This window comes from Ziziphus jujuba, chromosome 7 (genome assembly GCF_031755915.1).
Source record: "Ziziphus jujuba cultivar Dongzao chromosome 7, ASM3175591v1".
Taxonomy (NCBI): Eukaryota; Viridiplantae; Streptophyta; class Magnoliopsida; order Rosales; family Rhamnaceae; genus Ziziphus; species Ziziphus jujuba.
In genome coordinates this window covers 15,686,218-15,701,841 of record NC_083385.1, presented here as the reverse complement: position 1 = coordinate 15,701,841, position 15,624 = coordinate 15,686,218, and the positions used below count along the sequence as shown (strand labels likewise).

The following is a 15,624-nucleotide window of genomic DNA, read 5'->3' as shown; positions in this document are numbered from 1 at the left end:
AAAATGTCTCAGGTTTCCCGAAGGTGTGGTTCGGGCCATTTCATAACAACTTGCAACAATTATGTTTCGATACAATGAAAACATTTGTGAAATCAACTGTTTTGATGCATCGATTTGTTTTGTTATTGTTTTTTATTTTTCTAAAATGTCTAGTTTAGGAATTTGCTAAGTGAAAACAATGAGTTCTCCCCCACCTAAAAGAAAAATAAAAAACGATACAACATAAAACTTTAAAAAAGAGAAACTGCAGGAATATTGTGTGAAGAATAGAACACAATGAAAGTAAACAATGAATCAGAAAACTAAAATTACATGCCGAGTAAAATGCTTGCACATATACACAATGTGGTAAACAATTATGTCAGAGACAAAATGCTTGCATATATATATATATATATATATACAAGCTAAAACAAATAAAATAAAATAAAATAAATACATTTCCATGCTTTAGAAATTGCATGGCTAAGCCAACAACTTTTTACACTACATTTTCTTGTTACACAGCCAAGATAAATGGTATCTTTTCTCACAAGCATCTAGTTGTTGATCTCTCTGAACGGGGCTCTTACATCAGAAACAGCTTCAATTCTCTTCATTGCAACTGGGGCATCCACACTCTTTCTTATAGGGTTGCCCATTTTCATCTCTCTCTCTGAACAACCAGAGTTGTCAAATGAGAGCATTATCCCCTCCAACATATCCATAAGTTGTTTGTCTGTACTGGATAACCCACTAATCCTATCACCCAGACCCCCAATGAAGCCCAATAAGTTTTCTCTTTCTGAAGATAACTTGATGACATCTTCAATTAAGTTTCTTCTTTCACTCTTGAGCTCCTCAATTTCAGCATCTGCATTTATCAGCTTCGTGTTCATTTGATCAGTCAGTGTCTTCATTTCCAACTCTTTTGCTTCCAATTTTTCTTCCACCTTTAATGCTTGCTGTTCTGAATCACACAGGGATTTCTTTTGCAATTCCATTTTCTCCTTTATGTTATTGATGTCATCCTCAAGTTCCAAGACCATCAACTTTTTCTCTTCAATTTCTAGGGCAGCCATAATCTCGGCAGCTGCAATTTTCTCCCAAGCTTCATGGACCAGATCAATCTCTGTCTGTTTCTCAGCAAGCTGTGAAGACAAAGAAATTAATGAGCTATTAAACTTATTTTCCGATGACTTCGCAAGATGCATGATATCACTCACCCTCTGGTTTTTCTGCTCCACAAGCTGGATAAGTGTCTCTTTCTCGTGCTCAAATGTTGTTTCTGCACCAATTTGTGCAAGAAGAAAACCTTCGAGTTCTCTTCTCAATGATTCTTGCTCTAGCCACCCAACTTCTTTCTGAAGTTGTCCCAATATCTCATCCTTCTCTCTTGTAATCTGGAGGAAGCTTGCTTTTTCTGACTCAGAGGAAATATCTACTTCCCACTTTGTGGTTTCAGCACCAATATCTCTTGATTTAAGCTTCTGCTCAAGTAACCCAATTTTCTGGTGGAGGTTCTCTATTGTTTTGTCTTTTTCTTCTAACACATGGACGAGACACTCTTTTTCTTGCTTGATGATTTCTCCAACATCTATTTGTGCAAGAAGGGAAGCTTCTAACCCTTTACGCTTTTCGTTGTTTTCTTCAAGATCAACTTTTAGACGTTCAGCAATTGATTTCCAAATATACAATTCAAATTCAATTTCATTTCCATCGCAAATTTTCTCAGCCAACTCAGTATTAATTCTGTCTAAATCATCACAAACTTTCCTATGTTTCTTTTCCAAGGCAGTTGCCAACTCAAAAAGATGTTCTTTCAGGAAAAGTTCACGCATGGACGATTCCATGAGCATTTCCTCATATCTGTCCACTTCATTCGGCATTAGAAGCTTCTGATTGCCATTGAGATCCAAGGAGTCAATCTTTTGCAACAGAGATGTTGCCTTCTCATGTTCTTCTTCCAAATCTGTCTGCAATCTAACCAGAGGAGAATTTCTCATCTCCAGCTGTTGCATCAGTAAATAAATCTTCTCTTCGTTCTCTTTGTCAGTCCTGGTCATTTCAGTGATTTCTTTTGCAATCTTCAATTGAGCCTCAGAGATTCCAAGTTGGAACACCAGCAGCATCATAGAGATCTCCTCATTCTGCAACTTCAGCTGTATATTTGAAGAATGACAACCTTCCAACTCCGTCCTCAGCTCTTTTATGACTGCATCTTTATTTTCTAGCTCAAATCTGTACTTGTTCAGATCTCCTGTCAATTTTTCCAGTTGATTGCTCTTCCATTCAGGTTCTATATCCCTGGAATCTGCAGTAGAATCCCCATGCATCTGTTCCAACTTCATCCTAAGCTCTGCTATCGTTGCCTCTCTTTTTTCTAGATCAGACTTATAATTGTTCAAGTCTGTTATCAAGCTTTCCAACTGAACGCTTTCAGCTTCGTTAGCCCTGAGATTTTCAGCAGAATCTCCATGCATATGCTTCAACTCCATCCTCAGCTTCTCTATATATGCATCTTTACTCTCTAACCTAGACCTCTGGTTGTTTAGGTCCTCTGTCATCTTTTCCAGTTGAGAGCTCCACTCAGCTTCTTTAACCCCTATATTAGCGGTTGTCTCTTTATGCATCTGCTCCAAACTTTTGAGCTTGTTACGCAGCTTTGCTAGGGAAGATACAGCTGATGCTTCTTGTATTCGAGCTTCTTGGAGTTCTTTGAGGGAAATTCGCAACTCCTGATTTTCTTGTTCCAGTTTTCCTGCTTGATATTCCATTTCTTTATAAGAAGTCTCCTTCTGGGCCAGCAAATTTCTTAGAGATACAATTTCTTTGTCCCTCGGAGAAGTCAAGCATCCCAGTTCAGATTTTGCATCATGGTACTCACCTGAAACATTCTCCAGTTGAGTCGAATATTCAGAAACTTGAACTTCTAGACGCTTTCTCCGGCTTTCTTCATGTGCCAGGGCTTGGTTGAGCATCTTTATCTGGTTTTGAAGATCTTCTGAAATACTGATTTGGGAGTCTAAGCTTGTTTGCAGTGAACCAATCTCCTCAAGCAATGAAGACTTCTCCAGCTCCCACTCCTTCATGCTTTCTCTAAACTGATCTCGCATCTTTTCATGCGCTTCTTCTAGATGCGCAAACTGCTCCTTCTTCCATTTTAGTTGATCTTCAATCTTCCTGTTTTCATCTTCTAGTTGGAGCAGCATATCATCCCCATCTCTCACTTCTTTGGTTGCATTGGCTTTCTTCTCTGCTTCCAAACATTTTTTCTGTGATACAGCTAAACAACGTTTGAGGCTTTCAATTTCTTCTTTATATCCATGAATCTGTTGCTCATGATCAAAATTCTTCTCATTCGCCTCATCCAAAGCCGATAACAACCCTCGTTTTTCCTCTTCCCACGTTCTGAACTTCTCATCACAATCAACTCGAAGTTTATCATATAAAGTACGAAGATGTTTTACCGTAGACTCTTTTTCATTCAAACTGCTTTGTAGATCATCACACATCTGCTTCAGAACAGAGTTTTCATCTGCCTTTTCATTTAGCTCTTGAACCTGCTTCTGAAATTTTAAATTAGCATCCTGGACGTTAATGAGCTGCTCATTGTGGGCTTTCTTTAAGTTTTCATATGCTTCTGTTTTTCCTCTGTATTCTGCCCTGAGCTTCTCGATCTCAGCTTTTGCTTCATCAAGCTCTTCATAAACCTTGTCCATATTCTTTCCCAAGTAGGAAACTTCAAAATAGATAAAAGTAAAAACAAGACCTGTCGTAAGAGATACAACCAACATATCAGAATCAGACCATAAAGAGAATCAAAATATTTGGAAGAACACAATTTCAAAAAGAGGGATATCTGTATAATTTGTGATTAAAAAGACTTGTCATTGGACATCCAATGAGTCATCTGGTACATTATTTGTTATTTCCCTCCCAAACTTGTACTAGAATTAGAATTTCAAGATTATCATCATATCTCTTCAAAAATGATGACAAATAAGACTTGGTGGCATTTCAAGAAAGCATCAAAATCTTTTATCTTTTTTTCTTCTTCTTTTGTCCTATTGATTCCATACACGGCCAAACGAAACTGCATGTATAATTAATTTGGCCGTATTACTCAGTAACAAAAAAGAAAAAAGAAAAATAATAGAGATAGTAGCCTAATTTTTTTTTTTATAATTCTTCAATGTTTTCACATAGAGTTTGAAATATGTATTAGCTGGAAAAGAAAAGAACGTACTCGATGAATTATCTAGATTTTTGGTTCCAAGAAACTGGTAAACCTCCACTCAACTGAGACAGATACAGCCAAGTTATATTCTTGATCCCAAGCAATAAAAATGCAAAAACAAAAGTGGTAGAAGAAGAAGAATAAAGAATCAACCTAATTTTCTTTTCCTTTGTTTTCTCGGAAACCAGACAGAGGGCTTCAATAAGACAACAAAAACCTTAGAGAAGTGAAACAAAATTCAACCCAAGTTAGAATTTGAGCCAAAAAAAAGAAGAAAAATCCTAAAGCATTCAAAACATAAAAGTGTTCAAACCCCTGACTCATCCGCACCCAGAAACACAAACATATAGCAATTGTTTACCCATTAGGCTATAACTAAATTGAAAATCATATAATTAAACAAAAAATTTAAAATGTCATTTTCCGGTTATCCAGAAAACAAAGAGGACCAAAAATTTTGCAATTGGGTTGGGGAGGTTGGTATATTGATTAATTTTCCTTCTATTTCTCGCTAATCAAACAAGTTTTAGGGAAAATAAATAAATAAATAAGAGAAACCCCGAAAATGAAAAATACCTGGTAATGTGATTCACAGATTCGCCATTAATGGAGGACTAAAACGCAAAAGTGTTTTTGGGGTTTTCTTTCTGGTTCTTGGTTTTTGGAGAAATGTCGAAAATGTAAAATGCGAGAAAAGAAAAGGAGAGGCAGGAGAAAGCGGTTCGGAAGTAGCCGTTAGGAGAGGGCTTTGTCGGATTTGAAATTGCCCAAAAAAAAGGGCGATTTGACGGCGTCATAACGTTTAGAAACAAACGGCGTTATAGCTTTATTGGTTATTATCTACTTCCCCTCTTGCCTTTTTACACCTTTAAAAACGAAAGGTGTAGACGGTAATTATGGTGATTTTGAAAACCAATACTAGCCGTTGGGAAGTTAAACTTAGATGGTTTGGGCCAAGCCTCGGCAACGTTTTTGTTTTATGTTGATCTGGGCTGGTTTGGGTTGGGCTTTCCCTTTTATGGGGATACTTTTTGGGATAAAAAGTTCATGTACTTTCTTGTAGAACTCAAGAATATATATATATATATTTTTTTTTTTTTTTTTTCTGGTCACTCATGATTTTTCATTCATGATTGAGATAATTTTAATCGGCCTTCTTAATTTTTTTTTAATTTTTTTTTCATAATTATAGTTTTTGGCTTAGTTGGTATGTTCTCGCACCTATATATAGATTTAGTAATGACCTCTTGAAATGATATTCAATTTTTTTTTTTTTTTGGTTTTTTTTGGTATGAGTAACAAGCATATTCAATTATTAAGTTCACCATTCAATTCATGGGTTATGTTTTTTGTCCTATTGTACAATCCATGAAGTATATGGCTATACAGGAGTATATATATCAATAACATGCATTTTTTTTTTTTTTCTGATATTGAGCTATGGGAATATAGAAAATAAAAATCCGATTAACATGGTGCTCAAAGGAAATATGTATGAAATTATTCCTAAATGAAAGAACCATTAAAACACAAGAAAAGGGTTGGGGCAGGGGGGAGGGGAGGGGGGAAGGAGAGAATTTACATGAACTCCATGAAAGTCCCTTATCTTTACCTTCAAGTTATCTCATTTTTGTTTGAATCTCTCAGCAATATTGAAAACGTGTCTTCATGTGTAACATAATCTACATGATACATTTCCTTTCCAGAAAATTAGTTTGATTCTTTCAAGCACATGCTCTTGAAAAGTTCCAAAACAGATTGCAAACTAGTATGACTAGCTCTATTGTTTTACCTTTTGAGACTCTCTTTCTCAGTTTCCAAATGTAAACTAACTCATTAAGCAAAAAGCAGCGGGAAGCAACATAAGCTTGCTACAATTGTGAATTTGGAGAGCTAGAGAATTTCTTCACATGATAATAACAGGTGAAAATTGGTGTTGTAAAGAGAAGGGTTTCAGATAGAATTCATTTTCCTAATAAACCAATTACTAGCTTCTCTATTCAGCGATGTCACCATCAAATCACATGATGGTTCCTCACTATTTTTTTTTAATTAATTAATCAATCTATTTTGTGCTTCTGTGTTTTTTTTTTTATTTTTTGGTTGAAATCTATTTTGTGCTTCTTCTTCTTGGATATGGAGCAAGTCCCATCTAATGTCATATGTAAGGAAATCTTTGGCACAGACCCCTCAAGGAATGCAGGTCATTCATTTGCACCTTTTGTGCCACATAAAATTTTGAAAGACTACAAACCACATGCTTTGAATCCTCTAATGCTGTCTCTATGTCTAATCCCTACTTTTGTTTTGATGTGAGCCCTTTTTTTTTTTTTTTTTTTTTTTTTTTTTTTGGTTTCAATTTTTAACTATACACATTTTATTAGACAATTTATGTGTCTTTATCTTTCATATTTTTTTTTTTCTGGACTTAAACTTTCATTTTTATTTATTTTGAATCAGATGTATAGTTATCAGGTTTTCTATGTATCCATTAAGCTTTCAAAAACATCCATCTCATGTACTTTCTAAAGAAAAATAAAAATTATAAAAGCCAAACCCACCCTATTTGGTACAGAAATTTGTCCATTTCAATTTAGTTTCTCATTTTAATGAAGGTTTTTTTGCTTCTACTTTTCAAAAGCAATCTGTTTTTTCATCACTAGCTAACAAAAAGACACAACTTGAACTATTTTGCTAATCAAATGGTATCTGGGTTGATCTATATTTCAAATGAATCCATAATTGTGATGACATGTAGATGGTATTTGTGGTCTAGACTGCGCCAAATCAAGGATAATACTATGTGGGGTTACTATTGTATTGGTGTAAGAGATAGATACAAAAAAGTATATGATTTCTCGAATTGTCTTTGAATTGGCCTAGTGGTGAGGACCTTCTTTGCCAAGTAAAACATGCAGTACACCATAAGGTTCAATCCTCTTTGAGGATAAAAAATAATAATAATAAAAAAGGTGATAGCTAATAGAAACAATTTTTTTTCATTCGTTTATTATTTACAACAATTTTTTTTCCTTTTAAAATGTCTCCAACCTACAATTTTGTAGGATATCAGTATTAATAGCGTACTATTTAAGTCAATCTCATAACAATTTTTTTTTAAAACAAAAATATTTAGGAAAGATTAAAATTACTTAATTCGATGAAGAAAATTAATAGACCGCCGAGATAAATTAGGTCACAATCGAAGCTGGTTAAAAACTTGTCATGAAATCTATTTTCCAAAAATATTTGACACGTACTATATTATTTCAAGATCTTGTAGAAACAAATTCTTTATTGATAAATTTACTAATATTGGTTCTATGCAAACTGCATTTTTAAATAATGAATTTTAGTCAATTTTGTGATAAAAAAAAAAATTACAACTCTCTACTTTACTTCTAGTCACTTATAGCATTTGAAATTTTATGAAAATTTTGTATAATAGGAAGCAAATAGATAATAATTATGGAAATGAGAATCATAATTTGTGTGAGACTTAAACTTGTAGACAGGTAAGAGGAATTTGGTGTTAAAGGATAAGTATAAAATTTGAGGAAAGAAATAGAAAGAGAGAAAAAAAAAAAAAATACACGTTTAATCATAGATTCAACGAATTATTAATTAAGCCTTATTATATTCTCTACGTCCACTTCCACTTTAGTGGTTGGAAATTTTTTTGGTTTTTCTTGCTTTATCTCTTTGTCATAAGACCTAATGTCATAGCTAAATAAATGTTTTTGTTGGCTAATCATGCCTATATTTTACTATTCGTCACTGTTATATATTTTTGCTATGTATAATCAATTGTACTTATCCTAAATTCGAGAAGAAGGATGGAAATTAATATATAATAGATGAATAATGTAAGGAGGACAAATGGAGAGTAGCCATCTTTTCCAATATTGTTTGACAAAGAGAGCAACAAAACGATTTAAACTATATCCTAGTAGCTTGCTTCTTCATCTTTTTATTTATTTATTTATCTATCTATTTAAGTTGTAATAAATTTACATTTTTATTCTTATAGTTGTTTACTTCATTTTACTAAGATGAAATTTAATTTAGATTATACTATTTTAAACTTGAAAAATTAAAATTAAAATAATTCAACAAAATCCAGTCTAGCATAGCATTCCAAATGAACGCTGTAAAAAATGAACCATTAAGGATATAAGAATGATTTTGAACTATTAAAAGAAGAATGTAAAATTTTAGGCATTCTAAGAAGGTGAATTTTAATTTTAATTAGTGTTGAAGATCAGCCCTGGCTTTGGATCTTCCTCAAATCAAGGCAAATATAACTATACAATTATATATTAAGGGAGTATACCTCTATGGTTGTGGAATTTTTCTCCACTTTCCTGAAAAAGGAAGGAAATTAAAGAAAAATAAAAAAAATCCTTCTTTTTGTCATCTTGAAGGACAAAAGCACATGGAGAAAGTGTTCAAAGTGGAAGAAAGAAAAAGCTTAGCTATCTATGGAACCCCATGGCCAAGTTGAAGTGGGCAACATGTATAAGTTGCAACTTTTGGCTGCCTCTGTATTAAATGATTCTCACCCCTTCTGTTTTTTTTACACAAGTGGGCATTTTGCATTTAATTTCAGACTTTTTTTTTTTTTTTTTTTTGGGGACCCAAATTGCATACCTCATCACAACTCCTAAAAAACCAGAAAAACAAAATTTGGGTCCCATTGTGATGTTTACTTTGTCAAAAAAAAAAAAAAAAAGTAAGAAAGAAAGGGATTGTAGGATATTTACAAATTCGAGGATGAATTTTTTTTTTCTTTTTTTGGTGTATAATTTGAGGATGGAGTTGATTACCACACATGGGGTCCAATGTTATCCCATGTTGTAAAATTGGTAGTGATTGGACCACTTTCACCATACATATAAACCTTATGTTTATTAACAATAAATAGAAAAGAAAAACATTTTGTTGGACATGATGATCAGTGATATATATAAATATTTTGTTGTTTTCAAAGCTACTTTTACTTGCAATAAGTTGTACAGCAATATTTTTCTTTTTCTGTTTTTGTTTTTCCACACATAGGATGCTGCGATTACCGTATCCAATCTGTGAATGATTTTTTGGTAAATAGATCCAATCTATGAATGATTGGTAATATTAATGGAGCAGATCATAAAGGAAAAAGAAAAAAAGAAATCAATTAGTAGAGAGAGACAGAATGAGTAGACCTTCCTTGTCAAAACACACTGAAAATATATGATATATCTAGTCTACGCCTAAAGTAAAGTCTAGCCTGCTAAGTAGAGGTCAGAAACAGAATCAAATATTACTTCACCATCACGCTAAACGCTAATCTCTTTTTCATCTTTTTTTCTGGTATTAATTTTTTTTCAATATATTTTTTCTTCTGCCCTGTACATTTTGACAGCAAATGTGAATGTTTATTGTAATTTATTTACCCAGAAAAACAAAAAAAACAAAAAAAAAATATGTTTATTGCAATTTGAATGTAACCTCTTATTTCTCTGTAAGCTGACAAAGACATTTATATGCATGCTTGCACTGAATGTATCTTAATCAATACAATGTCTAAATTTCTGTGCGTTCAACATATTTTTTTCCTTTCTGCAGCTTCCATATTCATTTATGAATACCTACATCCCCAATAAAATAAAAAGAATGAGGAAAAAAAAAAAAAAAAGCCAAAGACCAAGACCCTGATTTCTGAAAATCAATAACCATTTCGTGCAATTCAAGAAACTAGGAAGCTCCTCGGTGTCTTCCATATATAACCATGACTTTTACTCAGGAATAATGGTATGACTTGCCCTTTTGAAATACATGGTTAATAGGTCTAACTTGCCTTTTTGCAATACATGATTAGTAGTTTTGTATAAATATACCAAAATGTTTACAAAATAATATTTATCAAATGACATCTATTAATTTATTATTGGATAATATATTTTATTCATATAAGATAAATATAACATAAATATAAACTAGTAAATTATTAAATAGATAAATAAATAAAAAATTAATTAATTAAATATTATCATGTTGTGGTATTATTTGATAAATATTTTTAATAATTCTAACATGATTAATAAATATATTTATATAAACCATTTGATTATTAGAAATTCCATTTGGTTTTCGTAGGAACTAAATTAATTGCCATTTTTAAGTTTGTGAAATTTCCCCCTACCAAAATAATAATAATAATAATAGTACGTTAACTCTTAAAAAAAAAAAATGTACATGAAAGTTCATTTATTTTTATCCCGGAAATTTTTCTTGGCTTAAGAAGATGAAAAATGGAGACTTTTTTTTTTTTTGGGGCTATATATATTAAATAAATAAATTTTAAGGAACATTATTTAATTAAAATACCATGATAAATAAATAATTTGAAATTCTTATATTTTTTATATATTACGAATATGGTGAAACAAACTCTTGGTGTTATCTTCTAAATGATTAAAAAAAAAAAAAAAACTCTTGGCATCATCTATAAATAAAATAAAACTGGAGTAACTATTCAATCTTTTAAAAAAAAAAAAAGCATTATCGTCTTTATATGAAATTTAGGAATCTCTGTAAACTTGAAAAGGATCAATCTTTCATAATAAATTGAGAAAGGCTTTGAAATTAATTATGAATTAATTCAATTCTACATTAGGAAACTCTGGGATAGGCATATCAAACTTTCTTAATTAAACAATTAAGGGAGGATGCTTGATGAAAATAAAAAAATGTGAAATGAATGGTACAAAGTTGAATATTTGCTTACCAAACATGGGGAGAAAAGTAAAACAAAGAACATGAACCATGAGACAAACTACAGGTGATGAATCTAATAAAGGAAAAATTCTATTTATTTCGGCCATGTGAAACTCAAGGTCCAAGTGGATAGTTTTCATTGGCCCAAGTGCAAAAATATGGGTCCCGCATAAAATGAATGGATGGGTTCTAGCCATATGGACGGTGAATCATCTTTCACCTATTTCATCACAAAAAAAAAAAAAAAAACATTTTTCACCTAATTAAAAAAATAAATACATAAATAAGAAAGGAAAATGTTGGGATGTGACTAGGAAATTAGAATAATAAAGGAATATAATACAGATTTTGGCAACTCAATTTGGTTTGGGCAACATGGGCCGCCTTACGAATTGTTTAGGCAAAGCTGGGGTGGAATTTCAATTATAAAATTCAATGGGATAATTATTCATGATATTTTATTTTTTCAACCTTAGTCCAAAAGATCTGGGTGACCTAATATACACGTGTCATTAGTATAACCGCACAGACACACAATGATTGGACAACAAACCACCACGTCAGCAAATCTGGACGGTTCTCAGATCCACTTGTATACGAATCAGCGGTCTCCTAGTAGTCTTTTTTATCAGAATAATGTTTTTAATTTTTTTAATTATTTAAATAAAATTAAAACCAGTTAATAATTGAAATACTGATAAACGATTGGAGCAACAGAGTCAAAAGCAATGTGCATCGTACCATCATAACCGCACATTGTGATCTCTTTTGATTGTTGAGTGTGCTTTAGAAAAAATCCAAAAGAAATTAAAATAAAATTAAAACACGCAAAAAAAATAAATAAATAAATAATCAGCTCTATAAATTCAAAAGAAGACGAACTTGGTCAGTTGGCTTTTCAGAGAAGTAGAAGAAGAAGAAGAAGAAGGAAGGAGGAGGAGGAGGAGGAGGAGATGGCGATGAGGGTGAGGAGGATAGAATAGTTTGGCGGTCTGAAGAGACCCAGAGTGACAAGAAGGAGTTTAGGGTTTCGAACCCTTTTGGTCACTGGGATTTTGACTAGTCTTTTTCTCTCTTTCCTGCGAGAAAATTTGCCCTTTTTTTCCCCTTTTGATATCACCGTTAAACATCTGAAAAGATCAGAATCTTTTTGTTTTCCCGGTGGCATGAGAGCCAAAAAGACAGTTTGATCTTTGGGAACCTCCGGGTATTCCTTATTTTTGAACTCAAGTTCGTGACCCAAGTTCTTTATTTTTTTGGTTCTATTTTGGTTGTCGGGATTTAAATTTTTTGGTTTTTTTGTGTTTTTGAAGAAGCATGAACTAGTTGAAATGGGTGTTTGAATAAATTTAAGAATGGTATAAATTTTTTGTGGGAGGGAGAGGAAAATAATATAATTTCCTGGGTTTGTCATTTTTGAGTCTTTAATAATTTTTGGGTGTGCTTTTGGACCTTTGAAGTCCTTTAGATCAGAATCTTTAAAGGAGAACTTTTGAGCTTATGGAAAGATTTTAATTTGGCCTCTGAGCTTTATTTTTTTAAAAATTTTCTTGGGGAATTCGATTAAAGATAAAATTGGTTTTCTTCGTTCCTTGGATCTTTATTCTCAAGGGTTTCCTTTTATGGAAATTTCTTTTCACATAATTGAGATGGGTCATCATTTAAACTGAATTCAGTGGACTAGTCTCTCTCTCTCTCCCCTTTTGAATTTGACCCTTGATTTTGTGGATTATTTTGTTATATCAGGGGAAAAGAAAGCAATCATTTTTAGCTGCAAGTTAAGAATGTTTGTGCTATTTTAAGCTCTTTTTGGGTTTTTCTTATCATTGAGATTAATGGGTGTTTTGGTTTAAATCTTCCTTAATTCATCTTTCCCTGATATGATCTCTCTGTATTAACGACAAATTGATCATTTTTCCTAATATAGTGGTCACTGCAACAGGCAGAAACCACTTGCAAATTGTACCCCTTTTGGACTTCCCATTGTTCTGCTCCCAACCGAGTCACTGGTCTTCCAACTCTTTTGCTCACGATTCTTTGCCTTCAGAGAGAAGTTGCTTGTTTCACCATTTTATTGGCTATCCAACAACTTTGGGTTCCAAAAAATGGCCGTCTCTTTCACCCGTTTTTCATGGTGGTTATGGGGTGGCAAAGATAAAGAGCCAGTTCCAAATGGGTCGACGATGAATTCCTCGTTCGATCTGGGTTTTGGTCATAGGGAACCTGAAACGTTGCAATTCCCTTCGTTTAAGGGGACCAAAAGAATAGCCTCGTCACAGAGAAAGGTCAAGAAGAAATGGCAGAGTAGGGAGGAGAGAAGAATTGACAGGGAGTATGATATTGTGTTGGTTCCATCAGACGGTGGCTGTTTGTCTGGGTCTGAGTCTGATGATTCTGACGTGTCTATCGGATGGTTGGAACCCCACGGCCCTGGTTTTCAGACTGACGATGAATCGGATAATGGTTTTGCAGTTCTGGTACCTTGCTATAGTCCTAGTTGCAAGGAGGTTGTGGAGGGCTCAAATAATGAGCTTTTAAGTGTCATCAAGAACCTGTCAGACGAGTTCTCTTCTGGTAAGGGATATTCTTATACCATTACATGATGTGCTTGTGTTGCTCTGCCTGCCTTTTGTACGTCTTATATGATGTGTTTTGTGTTAACTCTGCCTTTGTATGTGGCACCCTTGCACTGAAAAACTTCTTACTGAAACTGTTGAAGCTTCTAACATTGCTGACCCCTGTGTGCTGCTTAAAAGTGAAAACTGTAGTTGGTGATTAATTGTTATTTCCCCTATAGCTTCAAAATCTGTAGAAAACATATATGCATAGAAATGAAGATGAATAGAGCAGAGCATAGCATTGAGGACTTGGATCCCAATTTCTATTACTGAAGGTGTTGAAGGGAAAAGTAATGATATGGCCTAAGCTGTCGTTTCTTTTCATTCATGATGATTCCTTCCCTTTTACTTGCGATGATCAAACGTATAATTTTTGGAGTACCATGTTCTTTTTCTTACATCTCTATGCTACAACCCCTTGTTTAGGACTGAGATGTGTTATCTGTGCTGAGTTGTGTCTTCATTTTGGTTGAATATGCAGATCGCAAGAATGACATGGAACAATGGCTTTCTTCTCTTCAGAACCTTGGTGCCTAGAAATAGCTGGCTGATCCTAAATGGTGCCGGTGTGAAAAGATTTCTGCAGTCTGATCCATGAGCACCGGATGTGTTTGTTTACCACCCTGCTTAGTAAAATAAATTTGTTAAGAAGAACTAAGAAGAATTTTAGAACAGAAAAAGGACATGATGTTAGTTTGATCCAGTTGAGAAAAGTAAAACAAGCCCCTCTAATTTGGAGTTACTCTGAGAACAAGTTCTTCTGCGCATGCTGCATTTTGTTAGTCTATTCTTAGGTGCACAAGATCGGTGCCAGGGAGAAAATGTGAAATATAATGGATTCTTTATTTGTAAATACAGCTTCTGTTGTTAATATGTGTTTATATTTATGCTTCTTAGCTCACTGCTATTGTAAATAAAATTCCTCTTTTACCTAGTTAATTTGAGGGGCAGTCTAAGAATTTTGTAATATAATCTTTATTTCTGATATTTTCATATATATAAATGTTCTTTCTGTTGCTTGTTAAGCTCCCTGGAGGATTTGAAGCTTGAAACCACTAACACTTATGGTTTCAGGCTCTATCTTTTAGCTGTCTTTGTTCAGAATATATATTCAGGAGTGCTTTATCTTTTCTGCTTAACTTTGTGGCCATTTTTTGGTCCTTGAATAGTGCGTAATGTTTAAGATTTCAACAGCGACCTAACAGAAAGGGAAGCTCATGAAAAGGTCAGCCAAATGGTATCCATGAGTTTGGTGCACGTTATATGATGTTTCTGTTTTTCCTCATGAATTGTCGCATTTTTTGAGCTACGAAGTTTTATCCACTATATTTTTGGAGCCCTGAGAAGCTTTTGGGGTCCATGAAAGATTGATTCTTTGTTGATAGGCATGGCCCTTTTAAGAGTATTGAGCCTTGAACTGGACCACATAAATAGTGATTGGCAGCTGTTTCATTCTGGGTCTGCGATGAAATCAATGTTGTCTAATAATGGCAGTTATAATTGCAAACCCCTTTTTTTTCTTTTTTATGTCCCTTTTCAACTTCGTAGGAGGAAGGATTTGATTTTTTTTTTTTTTTTTTTTTTTTTTTTTTTTTTTTTGGTCGAAGGTGGATTACAATGGGCTGATTTAAAATGTCATGGGGCACAATTCAGGCTCTAAGAGAGAGATTTTTTGCACTGTCTGATCCACCCTCTTTAGACAGCTTTGATTTCATGCATGGATCTTCTGCAATCCTTTGATTCCAATATTAACTATAAGAAAAATGGACTCAAAAAGGGAAAGTTTTCTTTTTAAAGTAGAATTTTCATATTTGTTCACATATTACATTTATAGAATGGTACTTAAAAGGATCCAAATGCTATCTTTGAATGGTACTTGTAACCAAATTCTAGGCTATTACAATGATTTTTGTAAAAAAATTAAAATGGTAAATCTCAATAAAACCTATTATAAACTTATTTCTTGGCACACAAAGAAAAGCTAAATATATATATATATATATATGTATATATACACACACCAAAGAA

General features: G+C 33.3%; 2 protein-coding genes across 6 annotated transcripts; one reads left to right on the top strand and one right to left on the bottom strand.

Moving 5' to 3' along the window:
• Positions 1-277: 277 nt before the first annotated feature.
• On the bottom strand, positions 278-4,962 carry LOC107425128 (uncharacterized protein At4g38062). Of its 5 annotated transcripts, XM_048479907.2 has the most exons (4): positions 4,796-4,962; positions 4,373-4,436; positions 4,229-4,281; positions 278-3,751 (listed from the first exon to the last, which is right to left on the bottom strand). In XM_048479907.2, exon 4 carries the CDS (start codon positions 3,699-3,701, stop codon positions 540-542), a length of 3,162 nt encoding a protein of 1,053 aa, XP_048335864.2. In that variant the 5' UTR covers positions 3,702-3,751; positions 4,229-4,281; positions 4,373-4,436; positions 4,796-4,962; the 3' UTR covers positions 278-539. The 5 variants fall into 5 exon arrangements, with proteins under 5 accessions (XP_048335864.2, XP_024932669.3, XP_015890548.3 ...); XM_025076901.3 differs by lacking the exon at positions 4,229-4,281; XM_016035062.4 differs by lacking the exons at positions 4,229-4,281; positions 4,373-4,436 and having other exon boundaries at positions 278-1,130; positions 1,206-3,751; positions 4,796-4,959.
• A 6,908-nt stretch (positions 4,963-11,870) lies between these two features.
• On the top strand, positions 11,871-14,621 carry LOC107425168 (uncharacterized). Its single transcript, XM_025076514.3, has 3 exons — positions 11,871-12,185; positions 12,921-13,552; positions 14,078-14,621. Exons 2-3 carry the CDS (start codon positions 13,084-13,086, stop codon positions 14,131-14,133), a joined length of 525 nt encoding a protein of 174 aa, XP_024932282.1. The 5' UTR covers positions 11,871-12,185; positions 12,921-13,083; the 3' UTR covers positions 14,134-14,621.
• The last annotated feature ends 1,003 nt before the right edge of the window (positions 14,622-15,624 follow it).